The sequence below is a fragment of the Entelurus aequoreus genome, linkage group LG16, assembly GCF_033978785.1.
Source record: "Entelurus aequoreus isolate RoL-2023_Sb linkage group LG16, RoL_Eaeq_v1.1, whole genome shotgun sequence".
NCBI classification, from domain to species: Eukaryota; Metazoa; Chordata; class Actinopteri; order Syngnathiformes; family Syngnathidae; genus Entelurus; species Entelurus aequoreus.
Genome location: NC_084746.1, coordinates 25,444,052 through 25,462,915, shown reverse-complemented (window position 1 = coordinate 25,462,915; position 18,864 = coordinate 25,444,052). Strand labels below are relative to the sequence as shown.

Sequence of the window (18,864 nt, the reverse complement as noted above, 5' to 3'; positions counted from 1 at the left end):
AATTTGACATTGTTAACTGCGGCCTGCCTTTAATGGCCGACTTGTGATAGCTAGTAGCATGTGTGATTTTACCGCATTGATGCACATTGAGCAACTTTTTGAGTCCTTTTGCACAAGCTGCGGAACGCCTCTCCGGGTTTACCTTAAAAAGTTAGCCATCCAGACACTTTTGCAGAAATTTGCATTTTCCCGACATGTATTCATTTTCTCGCTTTCGCCACGGTATCAGCACGTTCACAGGATGTAGAAGATACTGTACATTAAAGGAGATCTGAAGTTTTTGTTGGAATTTTTTCACCATCTTTATGTAAGGCAAAAACACATATGCTTTTCTTTGTTTATGCATTCTCGGTTGTAAGTAAACATCCAAAAATCCCAACAATCTAATACGCCTCTATTGCCCCCACAAAATAATAATAAGTTGATCAATATAATATACTCAGAAGTCATTTTTTAATATGTTATTTCTTTAAAACATGCTGTAGAAATGCATATCCTCTGAAAATATGCCTTATTTATAATAGGGTACTTTTTTAATCAGGATACAATTCAAACATTTGTTAAAAGACTTCATTGAATAATACATTAAGTTAAAGTTATAGTACCACTGATAGTCACACACACACACTAGGTGTGGTGAAATTACTCTCTGCATTTGACCCATCACCTTGTTCCAACCCCTGGGAGGTGAGGGGAGCAGTGAGCAGCAGCGGTGGCCGCACTCGGGAATAACATCATTCTAGGAATGCAAATATAGGCATGAGCTTGGAAATAGATTTATACATTTTAGAAAAAGACACATCATGTGTATCCTTTAAATGTATTATTACAAATAAGATGAGTCAATTTAACGTCTTGAATTAAATGTATTTTACACCCTCACGGTTGTTTAAAACGGGTACAGTAGAGAGCAAAATGTGTAAAAAATCTCGGGCGGCTGAAGGAACTTTTACTGATTTACTGTAGGAATGTCAGAAAATAAGAGTTGTGGTCTTGTGAGAATTGTTTTGTACACTGCAAAAAGTCAGTGTTCAAAAACAAGAATAAAAAAAAAAAAAATTAGGGGTATTTTATTTGAACTAAGCAAAATTATCTGCCAATAGAACAAGAACATTTGGCTTGTCAAGACTTTCCAAAACAAGTAAAATTAGCTAACCTCAGTGAAACCAAAAATACCTTAAAATAAGTATATTCTCACTAATAACAAGTGTACTACTATATGAGTATGTATTTTCTATTGTTTCATTGAAAATAAAACAGCAAAGTCCATTTGGCTGTCATCTGTTTTAATCATGAGACACAAATGTGTCAAAGTCATGATTTTTTTTTCATGCTTGAAATAACAAATTATTACTTTAAAAAAGTAGTTTTATACTTGATGACACAGCTTTGCAACAGTTGATATTCTAGTTTCAAGCATGTTTTACTCAATATAGGTCTTAAAATCTCAGCAACAAGCTGTAATATCTTACTGAGATCATTTAGGACCAAAACCCTTAAAACAAGTAAAACACTCTAACATAAAATCTGCTTAGTGAGAAGAATTATCTTCTCAGACAGAAAATAAGCAAATATCACCCTTATTTGAGATATTTAATCTTACTTAGATTTCAGTTTTTGCAGTGTAGGAGGTGCCTGCGTCACACGAACTGGTAATGTTAGCCAAGTTAGCTCATGTGTTGATTTGCAGACTGAAATAAAGGAGTCGTGTATGAAACAAGCTCAGCTTCCTTATTAACATGACATGATGTCACACTTCACGCCGACCGTGACCAAAGAATGGCAAAGTTTGCAGCCTGAGAGCAGTTTCATTTTGCCCTAAAGAGGCAGCACTTTCAATTTGAAAGCCGCAGCCGAAGTAAAGAAACACTCAGACAGACGTGGTAATGTATCAATGTTATTGAGTTCATTTTCATTTCACCCGTTCGGTTGATTGACTTACTACTATCAGTCCAGTCCTACAATTGTATAACATTTTCACCGCCTTTGGATATTGTATTTAGTGCTTAATTTTATTTTTTAATTTTCGCAAAATCCATTTAATGACTTACAGTCGTGGTCAAAAGTTTACATACACTTGTAAAGAACATAATGTCATGGCTGTCTTGAGTTTCCAATAATTTCTACAACTCTTATTTTTTCTGTGATAAAGTGATTGGAGCACATACTTGTTGGTCACAAAAAAACATTCATGAAGTTTGGTTCTTTTATGAATTTATTGTGGGTCTACTGAAAATGTGACCAAATCTGCTGGGTCAAAAGTATACATACAGCAATGTTAATATTTGGTTACATGTCCCTTGGCAAGTTTCACTGCAATAAGGCGCTTTTGGTAGCCATCCACAAGCTTCTGCTTGAATTTTTGACCACTCCTCTTGACAACATTGGTGCAGTTCAGCTAAATTTGTTGGTTTTCTGACATGGACTTGTTTCTTCAGCATTGTCCACACGTTTAAAGGCCTACTGAAATGAAATTTTCTTATTTAAGCGGGGATAGCAGTTTCATTCTATGTGTCGTACTTGATCATTTCGCGATATTGCCATATTTTTGCTGAAAGGATTTAGTAGAGAACATCGACGATAAATTTCGCAACTTTTGGTCGCTGATAAAAAAAGCCTTGCCTGTACCGGAAGTAGCGTGACGTCACAGGTTGCTGTTGCTAACGACGCCATTGAAGCTAACTTAGCTACGGGACCTCACAGAGCTATGCTACAAACATTAGCTATCCACCTACGCCAGCCCTCATCTGCTCATCAACACCCGTGCTCACCTGCGTTCCAGCGGTCGACGGCGCGACGAAGGACTTCACCCGATCATCGATGCGGTCGGCGGCTAGCGTCGGATAGCACGTCTGTTATCCAACTCAAAGTCCTCCTGGTTGTGTTGCTGCAGCCAGCCGCTAATACACCGATCCCACCTAAAGCTTTCTTCTTTGCAGTCTTCATTGTTCATTAAAGAAATTGCAAAAGATTCACCAACACAAATGTCCAGAATACTGTGGAATTTTGCGATGAAAACAGAGCTGTTTGTATTGGGATACAATGTGTTCCAATTCTTCCGCTTCAACCATTGACGTCACGCGCAAACGTCATCATATCTAGATGTTTTCAACCGGTAGTTTCCCGGGAAATTTAAAATTGCATTTTATAAGTTAACCTGGCTGTATTGGCATGTGTTGCAATGTTAAGATTTCATCATTGAAATATAAACTATCAGACTGCGTGGTCGGTAGTAGTGGGTTTCAGTAGGCCTTTAAGTCAGGACTTGGGAAGGCCATTGTAAAACCTTAATTCTAGCCTGATGTAGCCATTCCTTTACCACTTTAAACATGTGTTTGGGGGTGATTGTCCTGTTGGAACACCCAACTGCGGCCAAGACCCAACCTCCGTGCTGATGATTTTAGGTTGTCCTGAAGAATTTGGAGGTAATCCTCCTTTTTCATTGTCCCATTTACTCTCTGTAAAGCACCAGTACCATTGGCAGCAAAACAGGCCCAGAGCATAATACCAACGCCACCATGCTTGACGGTAGGGTGGTGTTCCTGGGATTAAAGGCCTCACCTTTTCTCCTCCAAACATATTGCTGGGTATTGTGGCTCAATTTTTGGTTTCATCTGACCACAGAACTTTCCTCCAGAAGGTCTTATTTTTGTCTATGTGATGTCAGATGAAACAAAAAACAAATAACAAGTTTGTTGTATGTGATCCAATCACTCTATCACAAAAAAATAAGAGTTGTAGAAATTATTGGAAACTCAAGACAGCCATGACATTATGTTCTTTACAAGTGTATGCAAACTTTTGACCACAAATGTATAATGCTTTTTAATGCCCCGCGGAAACCCTGCCTACGTTTGGCTCCTGGAAAGGACTATTTGTGTCTCTGATTGCAAATATACAACACATTTTCCTAATTTCAGCTTAATACAAAGAGCTAGCTTTGCCCATATCTTTGTCATGGCTTTTTTTTTTTTGTCATGGCTTTAACCACTAATTAAAAGTGATTCCAGGCCACATTATTCAAAGGGTTCTATTAATGGCTGGGCGCAGCGCTACCGTAAAGAGTGTCAGCAAGCGAGATAATAAGAGACGGCGCTTACCTTCTCGTGGCTCTGGTTGTAATGGGACAGGAATTTGGCACATTCGCTGTAATTGGCCCAAGTCTTGTTGTTGGCCGTGGAGATCTCCCACGTTCCGTTGCCGTCACAGCGGCGGTAAGCTCGTCCTGCACACGGAGCAGGAAATACTTAATCACTTGTTCCAAGAGATGTTTGCCCATAAGGGTTGTTGCTTGAGGTGGTTAGTTGTAGTACTGAGACAGATCATCAACTGGTGGGCAGGAATCCTGTGATGTGGTCATGAATATTTGGCCAGTTTTATATAACACTCTTTTATTAAGGCAAATGTTGTGTTTTTCCTTAATTTATACTCAATGCAAGTCAAATGATAAGTGAAATGTTGGCAATTCATTTTCTTCTATTTTGCAGTGGTGGGCCGTCAGTGCCTGCAAGGCCTTCTGTGCTGGCCTAACATAAATCATGATCATGAATTGATAAAAGTTCATTTTATTTTAATTCACTTTCCCTAAATATATAAAAGTCTTGTCCAGGGTGTACCCCGTTTTCCGCCCGTATGCAGCTGGGAAATGCTCCAGCCACTCCCCGCGACCCCGAGAGGGACAAACGGTAGAAAATGGATGGATACATATACAAAAGTACCCATCATATTCTCTTCATGCCATATTAGGCTCCAGTGTTGCTGTTTTATAGAGCTTTTATCCAATCAGAATTCTGTTAGCTTGTTGCCAGTGCTGCATGAAATCTGCAGCGGTCTGTGCAGTGTAAGTAAACGAGGCACATACAGTTGATAGACAGTTGTGATAACCAGTCAGATCGAGAGTTGTTGACAGTAGGCCTCCATGTTGAACCGTTGAATGTGACACATACGCATCCTGTAATTGGATACTCACTTGTGAATCACAAATGAGTATCCAATCACAAGTGAATTGCGAATGCAGAAAGTTCAGTGCATCAACATAGCCACACTTGGCTAGCAGAGAAATCTGATATCTACTCGCTTTTTTAACCCACGATGGCCATAGGAGAGCAAAACGTTGATTAGTTTGCAGATATATACTTGCAAGGCCATTTTGAAGAAGGATATTTCAAGAGAAGCTAGATCTCGTGAGACAATGTCGGCTGACCCCAGAGCTAGTTAACCTGTCCCAGTCGGCCAGAAGGTTTGTCCGCCACTTCTAATAATTTTTTTTTTTCCAAAATGGCGCCGCTGTAGTGGCTGCTGTTGGCAGGAGCTCTGTGCTATTGTGTCATCCTTTTGTGTTTCCCTCTTGTTTACATGTGCTATTATATATACAGTATATATATATATATTTGGCCTTTTGGTTCGGGATCCTTTGGGACTGTGCTACAAGGGGTGGCACTTTCGTGACTTCTGCTGTGCTTTTTTGTGAACTTCCGGATCTGCCTCCCGGGAGCCTTTTGGCCATGGAGACCAGCTGCTGGGTCTCTGCCACACCAGAGTCAATTTGGAGAGACTGGAGGAGATGCGGACGAAGAGACAGTGCTGCAGAGCTAGCACTGAGCACCGGGACGGACAAGCTTCACAGTGTCTTGGCTGAATGAGCAGGTATCGGACACCTCAGTCTCCTTGAACGTATCCTCGCTCATCCATGCAGACTGGACACTGGCCGAGTTAGTGGGCGGCCGAGAGTGGAGTCGGCTCTCTTGGTTGCTTTGTTGGGTCTGCTCCTGTCTCTGGCCATGCTCCCTCCACCCCAGCAGACAATGGCGTGGAACACCGCAGAGGCCACCACAGTGTATCAATCAATCAGTCAATCAATGTTTATTTATATAGCCCTAAATCAAAAAAGTCTCAAAGGGCTGCACAAGCCACAACGACATCCTCGGCACAGAGCCCACACTAGGGACGTCGATGTGAATGACTATGAGAAACCTTGGGGAGGATCGCATATGTGGGTAACCCCCCCTCTAAGTACAGTCCCTAGTATATCCAACATAACAGTGAGAGTCCAGTCCATAGTGGGGCCAGCAGGAGACCATCCCGAGCGAAGACAAGTCAGTAGCGCAGAGACGTCCCCAACCGATGCACAGGCGAGCGGTCCACCCCGGGTCCCAACTCTGGACAGCCAGCACCTCATCCATGGTCACCGGGACCGGAATAACCCGGCGAGGGGGCAAAGGAGAAAAGAAAACGGCAGATCAACTGGTCTAAAAAAGGGGGTTTTATTTAAAGGCTAGAGTATACAAATGAGTTTTAAGATGGGACTTAAATGCTTCTACTGAGGTAGCATCTCTAACTGTTACCGGGAGGGCATTCCATAGTACTGGAGCCCGAATAGAAAACGCTCTGTAGCCCGCAGACTTTTTTTGGGCTCTGGGAATCACTAATAAGCCGAAGTTCTTTGAACGCAGATTTCTTGCCGGGACATATGGTACAATACAGTCAGCAGGATATGATGGAGCTAGACCGTGTAGTATTTTATACGTAAGTAGTAAAACTTTAAAGTCACATCTTAAGTGCACAGGAAGCCAGTGCAGGTGAGCCAGTATAGGCGTAATATGATCAAACTTTCTTGTTCTTGTCAAGAGCCTAGCAGTCGCATTTTGTACCAACTGTAATCTTTTAATGCTAGCCATAGGGAGACCCGAAAACAAAACGTTACAGTAATCGAGACGAGACGTAACAAACGCATGAATAATGATCTCAGCGTCGCTAGTGGACAAAATGGAACGAATTTTAGCGATATTACGGAGATGAAAGAAGGCCGTTTTAGTAACACTCTTAATTTGTGACTCAAACGAGAGAGTTGGGTCGAAGATAATACCCAGATTCTTTACCGAGTCGCCTTGTGTAATTGTTTGGTTGTCAAATGTTAAGGTAGTATTATTAAATAGATGTCGGTGTTGAGCAGGACCGATAATCAGCATTTCCGTTTTCTTAGCGTTGAGTTGCAAAAAGTTAGTGGACATCCATTGTTTAATTTCATTAAGACACGCCTCCAGCTGACTACAATCCGGCGAGTTGGTCAGCTTTAGGGGCATGTAGAGTGAATAACAGTGAAAGCTAACACCGTATTTGCGTATGATGTCACCTAGCGGCAGCATGTAAATACTAAAGAGTGCAGGGCCAAGAACCGAACCCTGGGGAACTCAGCACGTTACCTTAACATAGTCCGAGGTCACATTGTTATGGGAGACGCACTGCATCCTGTCAGTAAGATAAGAGTTAAACCAAGACAAGGCTAAGTCTGACATACCAATACGTGTTTTGATACGCTCTAATAAAATATTATGATCGACGGTATCGAAAGCAGCGCTAAGATCAAGAAGCAGCAACATAGATGACTCATCAGCAGCCATCGTTAGCAATAGATCATTAGTAATTTTTGTGAGGGTTGTCTCCGTGGAGTGATTTGCCCTGAAACCGGATTGAAAGAGTTTACAGAGATTGTTAGACACTAAGTGTTCGTCTAAGTATTCATTATAAAGTGGCCTGAACATGAGTTTAAATAAATAATCATATAACCTGTCATTATTCACTCAGTTTCCCCTCACTTCATAGCGTAAGGTAGAGAGCCCCTTTAGTGCGTCGGTATCCAATCCAGTCCACTTGTTCATATAGAAAATGCCCACATCACTCAAAACCCAGTCCACATTTTCTCTGCAACCTTGCTTGCGTAGTTGCGGTCCTGCAGGTGTACGAAGCACATTAGCACTGCAGATTGCAGAACAAGAACGTGCTGGAGAATCCATCGTTAGCAATAGATCATTAGTCATTTTTGCGAGGGCTGTCTCCGTAGAGTGATTTGCCCTGAAACCGGATTGAAAAGGTTCACAGAGATTGTTGGACACTAAGTGTTCATTTAGCTGCTGTGCAACAATTTTTTCGAGGATTTTCGAGATAAACGGAAGGTGGGACACCGGCCGGTAGTTTACCATGAGGTCAGGATCGAGGTTAGGTCTTTTGAGTAGAGGATGAATAACTGCTTTTTTGAATGCTAGGGGAACAGTTCCAGAGGAAAGTGACAAGTTTATAATATTTAGCACTGATGGACCTAATAGTACAAAAAGCTCCTTGTTAAGTTTCCCAGGAAATGGGTCAAGTAAACATGTTGTTTGTTTTATCCCATTTACACATCTTAACAATTCCTCTAATGTTATTTCATCAAAGAGAGAGAAACTATTTTGGAGGGCGGTATCCGTCGTATATACAGTCATATCTGTGTTAATAGAACCCAGTTGTAGCTGAGATGCATTGTCTTTAATCTCCTTTCTAATGACTTCAATTTTCTTATAAAAGAAATTCATAAAGTCATCTGCTGAGTGGGTGGAGCTACTGGGAGCAGTCCCTTGTTGGGTTAGCGATGCTACTGTACTAAACAAAAATGTAGGATCCTTTTTGTTGAGGTGGATGATATTTGAGTAATATTTAGCTTTAGCTGAGGTATGCATGCGTTTATAAGTTATTAAACTATCACTCCATGCCTGATGGAAAACCTCAAGTTTAGTCGTATATGTTTCTTTTACTTTTTATTCATAGCTGTGTATGTAGAAGTGGCTGGTTGCATCAGCTCTGCTCTTTTAATGTCTTTAATGTCCTTTGTGCTCTTTGATGTTTCCCTCCTACACACATGTAAGAGGGATGTGTGCTATGGCTATGAGTTGTTTTTTCCCTTGGCCTCAGTCTGGACCCCCTCTCCAGGGGCCCAGGCTTAGACCGTTTTTTTTTCTTCTCAACCCCCCCATTGTTTACCTGTATCTCCCCTTTTTTGTAAGGGGCGCCGGAAGTTGGCAGACCTGTCAGCGATCCTGTTCTGTCTCCCTGTAATGTTTGATCCTGTTCTGTCTCCCTGTAATGTTTGTCTGATCTTGAATGGGATTGTGCTGAAAATTTAAATTTACCCTCAGAGATTAATAAAGTATTTCTGATTCTGATTCTGATTCTGATTCTAATCGAATCAACCAACTATGAGCGCTACCCCTGGCTTACGGCTTCTTATGGGTGCTGCAAATTGTGAGTTAAAATATTTTACTTTTAATCGTTTTAAATGTTTTTTTACAATTATTTTAATTTTAAAAGTACCACGTAGAGATACGGGTTTATTGATGTTTAAATGCGCCTGAAACTAGCCTGTTTTGTACACTGTTGAGATGGTGATTCAATGCCCTGTGATGCGCAAGTGTGTTTCTGTATAGTATTTCTCCAGCCGTGGTCATGCGGTGACATAAATCATGATATTATGAGAGGTAGTTATTCACATCACTGAAGGCCTAGGTGTGAAATGCGCAGCCTGTCACTGATTTTGCACGTTTTCTTGTTGATAATTGGCTTTATTTCTCCCACATTTACACATTAAATGTCATGTTCTTCCTTAATTTATGCTCAATGCAAGGTGAATGTTAAGAGAAATGTATAATGTTGTCAATTATTTTTTATTGTTAACATTTAATCCTGTAAGTTTTCCTGTTGACATTCAGTTTTATTTTCCCCACTTTTACAAATGCAGATGTGGTTTTCTTCCTTAATCTGTGCTCAACGCAAGTCAATTGATAAGTGAAATGTCTAATTGTGCATTGTACATGCCGTATTTGCTGATGTTGCTCTATTGTTGTTGTTGTTGTTGTTGTGTTTGCTGTTGTTGTTTTTGTCTCTCTGTCTATTCCCCCTCTTATCCCCACAATTCCCCCCTCTGTCTTCCTTTTTTTCTCTTTCTATCCCCTCCTGCTCCGGCCCGGCTGCACCAAATGATAATACAAATACATTTAATAAAGTCAAATACAAATAAGGCAACAAGAGAAGTATCCTACACTTCTCTTTTGTAAAGTTAATTTTGAACAGCCGATATGGGCATCTACATCAACTATATGATTAGCCTGAGAATCTGGACAGGACATAAAAAAAAAAAAAAAAAGAAATGTCTAAGTGTGTCAATTCGTTTTTTCTTTAGTTACATCTATCCTGTATGTTTTGACTTTATTTCCAGCACTTTTTACACATGAGAAGTCATGTTCTTCCTTAGTTTGTGCTCAATGCAAGTCAAATGATAACTGAAATGTGTGGTAATCTGAAATTGCCTTGCTCATTTCTGTTGTTGTCTGCACACCATGTTCACTCTCTCTCTCTCGTCCACAGTATGGAGTGCAGCTGGCGCAAGGCAGCAGCACACACCTGACTTAGATTAGAAGCAGCCTATTTAACCTGGCTGCTGACGGCCTGTGAGCGCCGGAACTTTGTCACTGCTTGCAACCTGTTGGTCTTGCCAGAGAACTCACTAGTTCGTCGTGTGCCATTCATCTCAGGTTTGCCTGTATAATTCCTAGCCTTGTCTACCGTTTTTATTTTGTACTTTGTTTTTCTATTAACTTCTATCATGAAGTAATTTTCCTGGCCTCGTCTAGCGCTTTTAGTTTTGTGTGTTTTTTTTCTCTTTGTACCGTATTTTCCGCACCATAAGCCGCACCTAAAAAACAAAATTTTTCTCAAAAGCTGACAGTGCGGCTAATAACCCGGTACGCCTTATATATGGATTAATATTAATATTTATTTTCATAAAGTTTAGGTCTCGCAACTACGGTAGATTAACAGCCATCTTTTTTCCCCGTAAAAGAGGAAGCGCTTCTTCTTCTACGGTAAGCAACCGCCCCCATAGAAGAGGAAGCGCTTCTTCTTCTACTGTAAGCAACCGCCAAGGTGAGCACCCGCCCCCGTAGAAGAAGAAGCGTGCGGATATTACGGTTCATTTCATTTGTGTGTTTCTGTAAAGACCACAAAATGTCTCCTACTAAGAGACACGCGTATAAGGTTCCACTGACTTTTGATATTCATGTGAACCGCACTGTGGATACAACGGGAACACGTACGGTGAATATTCGCACCACAGGGAATGAGAAGTCGTCCTTCAATGTGGTTCTAGCTTGCCATGCTAACGGCCAGAAACTTCCACCCACGGTGATATTCAAAAGGAAGACCTTGCCAAAAGAGAACTTTCCAGCCGGCGTCATCATAAAAGCTAACTCGAAGGGATGGATGGATGAAGAAAAGATGAGCGAAGAGACCGGGTGACTTTTTTCACGCAGCTCCGTCCCTGTTGATCTACGACTGCATGCGCGTCCACATCACGGATGGTGTCAAAAAACAAGTGAAGCACACCGAAGAAGAATATTCGAGGGATTTGTGGATGAGTAATAACTTCAGAAAGTGAGCTTTAAATGTTTATTTTGTGTGTTGTGTGACACTAACGTATGAGCAACGTTGAGTTATTAATGTTGCTATTGCTCTGCACTATTTTGAGTGTTACTATTTTTGTGATTGCACATTAGCACATTACATTTTGGGAGTGAACAGAGTTGTTAGAACGCTGGTTTGTAATATATTATTAAAGTTTGACTGACCTATCTGACTGTTTTTTTGACATTCCCTTTAGCGTAGCGTAGGTGCGGCTAATAACACGGGGCGGCTAATAGGTAAACAAAGTTTTGAAATATGCCATTCATTGAAGGTGCGGCTTACAACACGGGGCGGCTTATGGTGCGGAAAATACGATAGTTTTTTACATGGTGTGTTTTTTTGTGTCTACCACCATCGCCTTTGTTTTGCTACTTTTGTGTTTCCTCCTAAATAAAAGGAAGAACAATTGTATACACCAGCGGTCGGGAACCTTTTTGGCTGAGAGAGCCATGAAAGCCAAATATTTTAAAATGTATTTCCATGAGAGCCATATAATATTTTTTAACACTCAATACAACTAGATGCGTGCATTTTTAAGTAAGACCAACATTTTTAGAGTATAATAAGTCTCTTATTTGTTTTAATAACATTGTTATTCTGAAGCTAACCAATAATAAATAAAATACTTCTTACCATTAATGCGACTTCTTGAACAGGTGCGGTAGAAAACGGATGGATGGATTAAAATGCATGAGAATGTTTTATGCTTTGAACGTTATTTTTAACACTGTGATTACCAGCTGAATTATTCATTACTTATCGTGTTAAGCAATGTCAGCTAAGATTTATCTGACAGCCAGATGCAGTCATCAAAAGAGCCACATCTGGCTCTAGAGCCATAGGTTCCCTACCCCTGGTATACACGATATGTCTCTGCATCCTTGGGATCCACCCCACCAATTCCTAACAAAATGTCTAACTTTATCAATTCATTTTCATTGTTTATGTTTTATCCTGTGTGTTTTGACTTTATTTCCCCCACTTTTACAGGTGACATGACATGTGTTTCTTGAATTTAATCTCAATGCAAGGCAAATGTTAAGAGAAATGTTAAATTTTGTCAATTATTTTTTTTTGTTAACCTTCAATCCTGCATGTTTTCCTGTTGACATTCACCTTTATTTTTCCCCACTTTTACAAATACAGATGTGGTGTTCTTTCTTAATTTGTGCTCAATGCAAGTCAATTGATAAGTGAAATGTCTAATTGTGTCAATTCATTTTTTCATCAGTTACCTCTATCCTGCATGTTTTGACTTTATTTCCTGCATTTTTTACACATTACATTTCATGTTTTTCCTTAGATTGTGCTCAATGCATGTCAAAATGTATTTGATTAATTTTCATTGATTACCACCATTTCTGTGTACTTTCCTTTTGATATTCACTTTTATGTCTCTTACTTTTACAAATACAGATGTCCTGTTCTTCCCCAATTTAATCTCAGGGCAAGTCAATTGACAAGTTAAATGTCTAGTTGTGTGCTTTCCATTCCATTTCATTGTCCACTGTCTATCTTCTACCTTTTTTTTCCATTGACAATTAATTTTATTTTCCTCACTTTTAAATGTTATGTTGCCTCTCAGTTTGTGCTCTGATCACTACATATCTGCCTATGCATTCTTATATTTCTCAGTTCTCTAATAATGTACTCTGAAATGCACTTGATGTATTTTTTATGTTTAAAATCGTAAAAATCGAATCGCGATTCTTAATCTATTCCAAATGTTCTAGATCAGGGGTGTCAAATTAATTTTAGATCGGGGGCCACATGGAGAACACTCTACTCCCAAGTGGGCCGGACTGGTAAAATCACCGCACGATAACTTAAAAATAAAGACAACATCAGATTGCTTTCTTTGTTTAAAGAAAGATTAAGCACATTCTGAAAATGTACAAATCATAATGTTGTTGTTTTTTTTTACACTTACATGTTGCGGTTAATAGTATTCTATCTATATTTGTCGTTTTCTGAATAAATTATGTGATAATGTTCATCAGTCAACTCATTGGTGTTCATTTTCAATCTATCAAGATATAAAAATATCAAAACCAAATTATAGGATGTTATTTATGTAGTTTGCTCATTGTTCTTGACTGGTGCACTAACATGTGTTTTTTTTGGTGTTTTTTTTATATACGTAGCATCTACAAAGATACAAAGAATTCTATTGCGACATCTAGTGGACACATTTAGAACAGCAGTTTCTTTCATTCAAAAATTTCGGCTCATTTTATACTTCGCAAACTCATCCCGCGGGCTGGATAAAACATGTACGCGGGCCTTACGTTTGACACCCCTATTCTAGAAAGACCTTTTTTAGGCAATCTCCACACTTACTCTCTGCGCATATATGTCACAAATCAACAGCCAAAAGAGCTTTTCTAACCTGGAACCTGTTGTGCAAAGGTTTTAAGATAATTTATAAACCAAATAATTTATTTTAGTAATCGGTGTGTATCGAGAATCAATTCTCAAGTATCGGATCTGAAATTTGAGTTGTTGTGATTGTGACTGATTCGCATCCCTTTCAAAGAATATCATTGAAAAATACGATCAATTTTGTTGTGATTTATAAAAATGGGTAGTACTAGGACACTTGTTGAAGGCTGCTCCTTAGGAAAAAATGTGGGCTGATGCAGCATCTCTAAGGTTTGGATCAGGGTCTATTTTGGACTCCTTCAGGTTACACCTAGGAGTGGGTTGATAACATATTTTGCTGGACGACATATTGTCCCACTAATTATTGCCAAAAAAATATATCATTGTCAGCATCATTTTGAGACCGAATTGAGCACTTATGTAATCATAACATAAGTAACTCTTTCAAAAGCAATACACTTTTTTTATAAATCAGTATTTTTACCATTTAAATTGGAAGGTCAATAACTTTTAACTATCCTAAATAAGTAAACAGAGTTGGGGGACGGCGCGGCGCTGTTGGGAGAGTGGCTGTGCTAGCAACCTGAGGGTTCCTGGTTTGATCCCCAGCTTCTACCAGCCGAGTCACGTCCGTTGTGTCCTTGAGCAAGACACCCTTGCTCCTGATGGGTCGTGGTTAGCTCCTTGCATGGCAGCTGCCGCCATCAGTGTGTGAATGGGTGAATGTGGAAATAATGTCAAAGTGCTTTGAGTACCTTGAAGGTAGAAAAGCGCTATACGAGCATAACCCATTTACCATTTAGATGTTGAATATTTATTGAACAGCATTATTTTTCCCCAGCTGGAAAAACTGGGTCTGTTTTGCTGCCTTTTTGTTGCCATTACTTTCCGACAAATGTGTTGCACTGGCTCATTTATCCGTGTTGATGGCTCATCTCGGTTTTAAGCTCAGATATTCCCACAAAGCTCGGCCCGTGCACGTTGTGTGCGTAAGCTAGCAAAAAACGAGAATGGCTGACAAGAGGGTTCAATCCATTCGTTCAATTCTGCTGTTGAATAAACACGCTCAGGTGCTTAGATCAATGTGCGGAGTTAACCCTCTTGCACCCTGATTGAAAGCGACAGACGAAGAAAACAAACACATGCAGACATGGTCATTTGTCGATGCTGGAAATGTTTTTGAGTTCCTTTTCTTTTATCCTTTGATCAACTCAATTGCACAAGTTGCTTTGTTTGGGAAATCACTTCTGAGGCATTGCTAAGAAAAACAAGCTTTTTTTCTGGCTGCAGAACGGCCTTCCGAGGGCAGACTAATACCTCGATGGTTGAAGTCGTAGATGTACTCGGGGCATGAGGTGGACACCAGCTTTCCTGAAGCCCCTTCAGGCCAGCACACAATGCCATCCCAGTCTGGCGCGCAGTGGCCATCTAAGGGGGAATAAAGCAGAGCAACATAGCGTCACGTACTGGACTGAACTGTTTCTGGTACAAAAGCAGCAGTGTGTTTTCAAGAGGAAACTGACAATGCTAAACTGTGAACTATGGTCAACCTGCACTTTAATGCAGTTTCTATGCCGCTGGACAAAGGTCAAACAAAATCTCGTTGACATGTATGACTTAAGTGTTATTATGACAATGACAATAAAGGAATTGATTGATTGATTGATTGATTGATTGATACTGCCGGCCTTTACGCTGTATGCAAATGAGCAACAAGGTCGCCCTTTTTAGGAATATACAGAAAAGAAAATGGGTTTGCGGGTCAAGCGGAGAGCACACACATTTGTCTACTTTCCATCCATTGTCCTGTAATTAGGACTTGCAATTTTGGCATTCCTAAAAATGCTGAGAAGAATTTATATTGCATGTGTGTGGCGTGTAGCCTTCCTTTTTTAGTTCATATACAACCACACTTAAATCACACTTGTGACTTGCTTTGTCTTCAATTTTCTGTCTGTGTCCTCTCTAAACACACGATAACTTAAAAATAAAGACAACTTCAGATTGTTTTCTTTTTTTAAAAATAGAACAAGCACATTATTCTGAAATTGTACGAATCATTTTTTTTTACACTTACATGTTGCGGTTAATAGTATTCTATCTTTATTTGGTCTTTATTTATATTTTCTGAATAAATGATGTGATAATGTTCATCAGTCAACTCATTGGTGTTAATTTTCAATTTATCATGATAAAAAAAATTATATCAAAATCCAATTACAGTATATTATTCATGTAAATTGATCATTTTTCTCGACTGATGTACTAATATCATGTGGTTTATTTTGTACATATGTAGCATCATCTACAGAGTTACAAATAATTGCTATTGCGACATCTAGTGGACACATTTAGAACAGCTGTTTCTTTCATTAAAACATTTCAGGTTACATTTTATACTTAGCAAACTCATCCCGCGGGCCGGATAAAAACCTGTTCGTGGGCCTGATCCGGCCCTCGGGCCGTACGTTTGACACCCTGGTTCTCCAATCAGGTTATAGCGGGTGTTGTCTTGCATCAGGTTTTCTCTCTCTGTTTGTTCATTTTTAAATGTTGATACAACAATCATTAGCAAGAGATGATATCTCATCTGGTTTCGTGTTTTCTCTCTCCCTGTGTCCCGTCTTAAATTAAGCTAAACCAGGTGTGTCAAACTCATTTTAGCTCAGGGGTCGCATGGAGGAACATCTGTGCAAACGCGGGCCGGACTATTAAAATCATGGCATAAAAACTAAAAAATAAAGACAACTTCAGATTGTTTTCTTTGTCTTAATTTGGCCAAAAATAGAACAAACACATTCTGAAAAATTTACAATAAAAATATAGAAAAAAATACCGACAGTGGTAAAGTTTAGATCCATGAAGGAAAGAAGAAAGTGAATGAATGTTCAAAACCGAATACATTTACATATGCAAACATTTTTTTTTTTTTGTATTTTTTTTTTAATGAATTAAGTAACGTTTATGACAGTGGTTCTTAACCTGGGTTCCATCGAACCCTATGGGTTCGGTGAGTCGGGCTCAGTGATTCGCCGGAGGTCAAGACACACCCGACTCATTGTGTAAATAAAAACTTCTCCTTATTGGCGTTATAACGGATACGGGCAACAGCAGAAGTCAGACTGATTTGCAGGTGTGTAATTTGTTGTGAGTTTATGCACTGTGTTGGTTTTGTTCTTTGAACAAGGTGATGTTCATGCACGGTTCATTTTGTGCACCAGTAAAAAAAACATGGTAACACTTTAGTACGGGGCACATATTCACCATTAATTAGTTGCTTATTAACATGCAAATTAGCAACATAATGGCTCTTATCTAGTCATTATTAAGTACTTATTAATGCCTTATTCGGCATGGCCTTATTATAACCCTAACCCTGGCACTAACCCTAACCCTAACCAAATAACTCTAAATTAAGTCTTTGTTACTTAGAATATGTTCCCCTAGTGTCCAAAACACTCTAAATTAAGTATGTGTTGCTTAGAATATGTTCCCCATACTAAAGTGTTACCAAAAACATACAACTTTGTCTTGAATTTGAAAAAAAAAAAAGTTCTTTTTCACTAAAGAAGGTTCAGTGAATGCGCATATGAAACTGGTGAGGTTCGGTAACTCCAACAAGGTTAAGAACCACTGGTTTATGACAACCTTTCTCCAAAACACAATATAGAATGCGAGATATAACAGGATAATGCCATACATTTATCATTTGTTTTCAAAACGGTTACAAAAAAGTGGGACCCAAAAATGTACTGTGGAACCCCATTTTAATGACTTAATGGCCCCTGGATTAATCCCATCAAATTTCTAGCGCTCGGTTATTGGTGCGTGCAAAACTGTGGCCTGCGGCTCTGGCCTGTGGGCCGGTTCTAATACTAATCAAATATCATCGCCTCATTCGTGGGCCGGATCTGGCCCCGCGGGCCTTGACTTTGACACCCCTGAGCTAAACCCAACACTTCCATGTGCAGTCTGCGTTGCCTTAGTCATCTCTAGTCGCTTTCTTCTCTATCAAATCAAATTCCAGCATGTGTTATTGTTCATGCTACTTGCATTTATTTTTGGCTGCATAGCATCAGCAAAGTTTCCCCCACCCCATCTCAGATTCCAGGCAAGAACCTCTCATGTGGTTTCACATTTGGGTTGTAGTATTTTAAAAACGTCTGCCCAATTTTAATGACCGCTAACAAGTAGAGATGCGTAAAACTCAAACAATGCTTTTTCTCCAGTGGATTAAGATTAAGTTCTCTTCGCTGCAATCAGACATAGAAAGACGATATGTTTTTTTATTTGCTGTCACCAAAATTAGAGAGCCCACAGATTTCTGGCGCAAATTCCCCCAGACCGCACATCCGGAGCTGTTACTATTGGACCACCTACACGCCAACAGGCACACATATATCGGTAGGCTTTTCTATAAATTACCTGACCACAATTCAAACAAAAATGAAGCTACAAGGGAAGTCTGGTATTAATGATGCAAATGGACTTCTCTCTCTCTCAGACTTGCCAGACACCCACAGCCTATCTTAATTATGAGCTGCAGATGTCAAAACATGGACTCCACGTTTTCTGATGATGTTTTTCTACGGACCACAAGCTCGGTGTCTGAGCTATTTTTCACCCAGCGAGGTTTGGGGCATCGACCCCACATCCCTCCACTGTCCCCCCACCCATGCCAACCTCAACGTGTTTCCCCTCAAAGAGTACCTTGTCTCGCGTGGGTATTTTAAGCACAAATAACAAAAAGCACATGAAGTTAGAATGTGGAAATAAAGCAGAGAGCTGTGCAGGAACACATGGTTTTCAACTCTCCCAAAGAGGTTGTGTTTTCAGGCGTTGTGGTTTGTTTGTCAGCAGGATTGTGTAACGACATTATGGAGGGAGGAAAAAGGAAGAAAGGTAATTTTTGGTACAGATATGGACTTTTGTTTCTTTTCCAGTTAATAATGCATGACAAAGACTGGATTGTTTGGCGTTGGCTGAGGTTTACACGACTGAAAGTGTGCCATTGCTGGTTTTTCACTTTTATGCAAGCATTTGTCGCGACATTTCTATCTGCAGGCTTTTTTATCTCAGCGTCTACTTCTCAATTGATATTACTGAATTACAGTACCTCGCTTCTCACATGATTATGTTTTCGACGAGAATGTTGCCACCGTTTTGCCTAGATTTTCGTATACATTACCATCTCGGTTATATTATGGTCAAACA

General features: G+C 39.8%; 1 protein-coding gene across 1 annotated transcript in view; it reads right to left on the bottom strand.

The window, feature by feature from the left end:
* The window catches only part of pth1r (parathyroid hormone 1 receptor), a 211,141-nt gene that overhangs the window by 75,383 nt on the left and 116,894 nt on the right, over positions 1–18,864 (bottom strand). Inside the window, exons 3-4 of the mRNA XM_062022463.1 lie at positions 14,968–15,078; positions 4,101–4,225 (exon numbers count right to left, since the gene is read on the bottom strand). Coding sequence (XP_061878447.1) covers positions 4,101–4,225; positions 14,968–15,078 — 236 coding nt within the window. The remainder of the gene's footprint in view (positions 1–4,100; positions 4,226–14,967; positions 15,079–18,864) is intronic.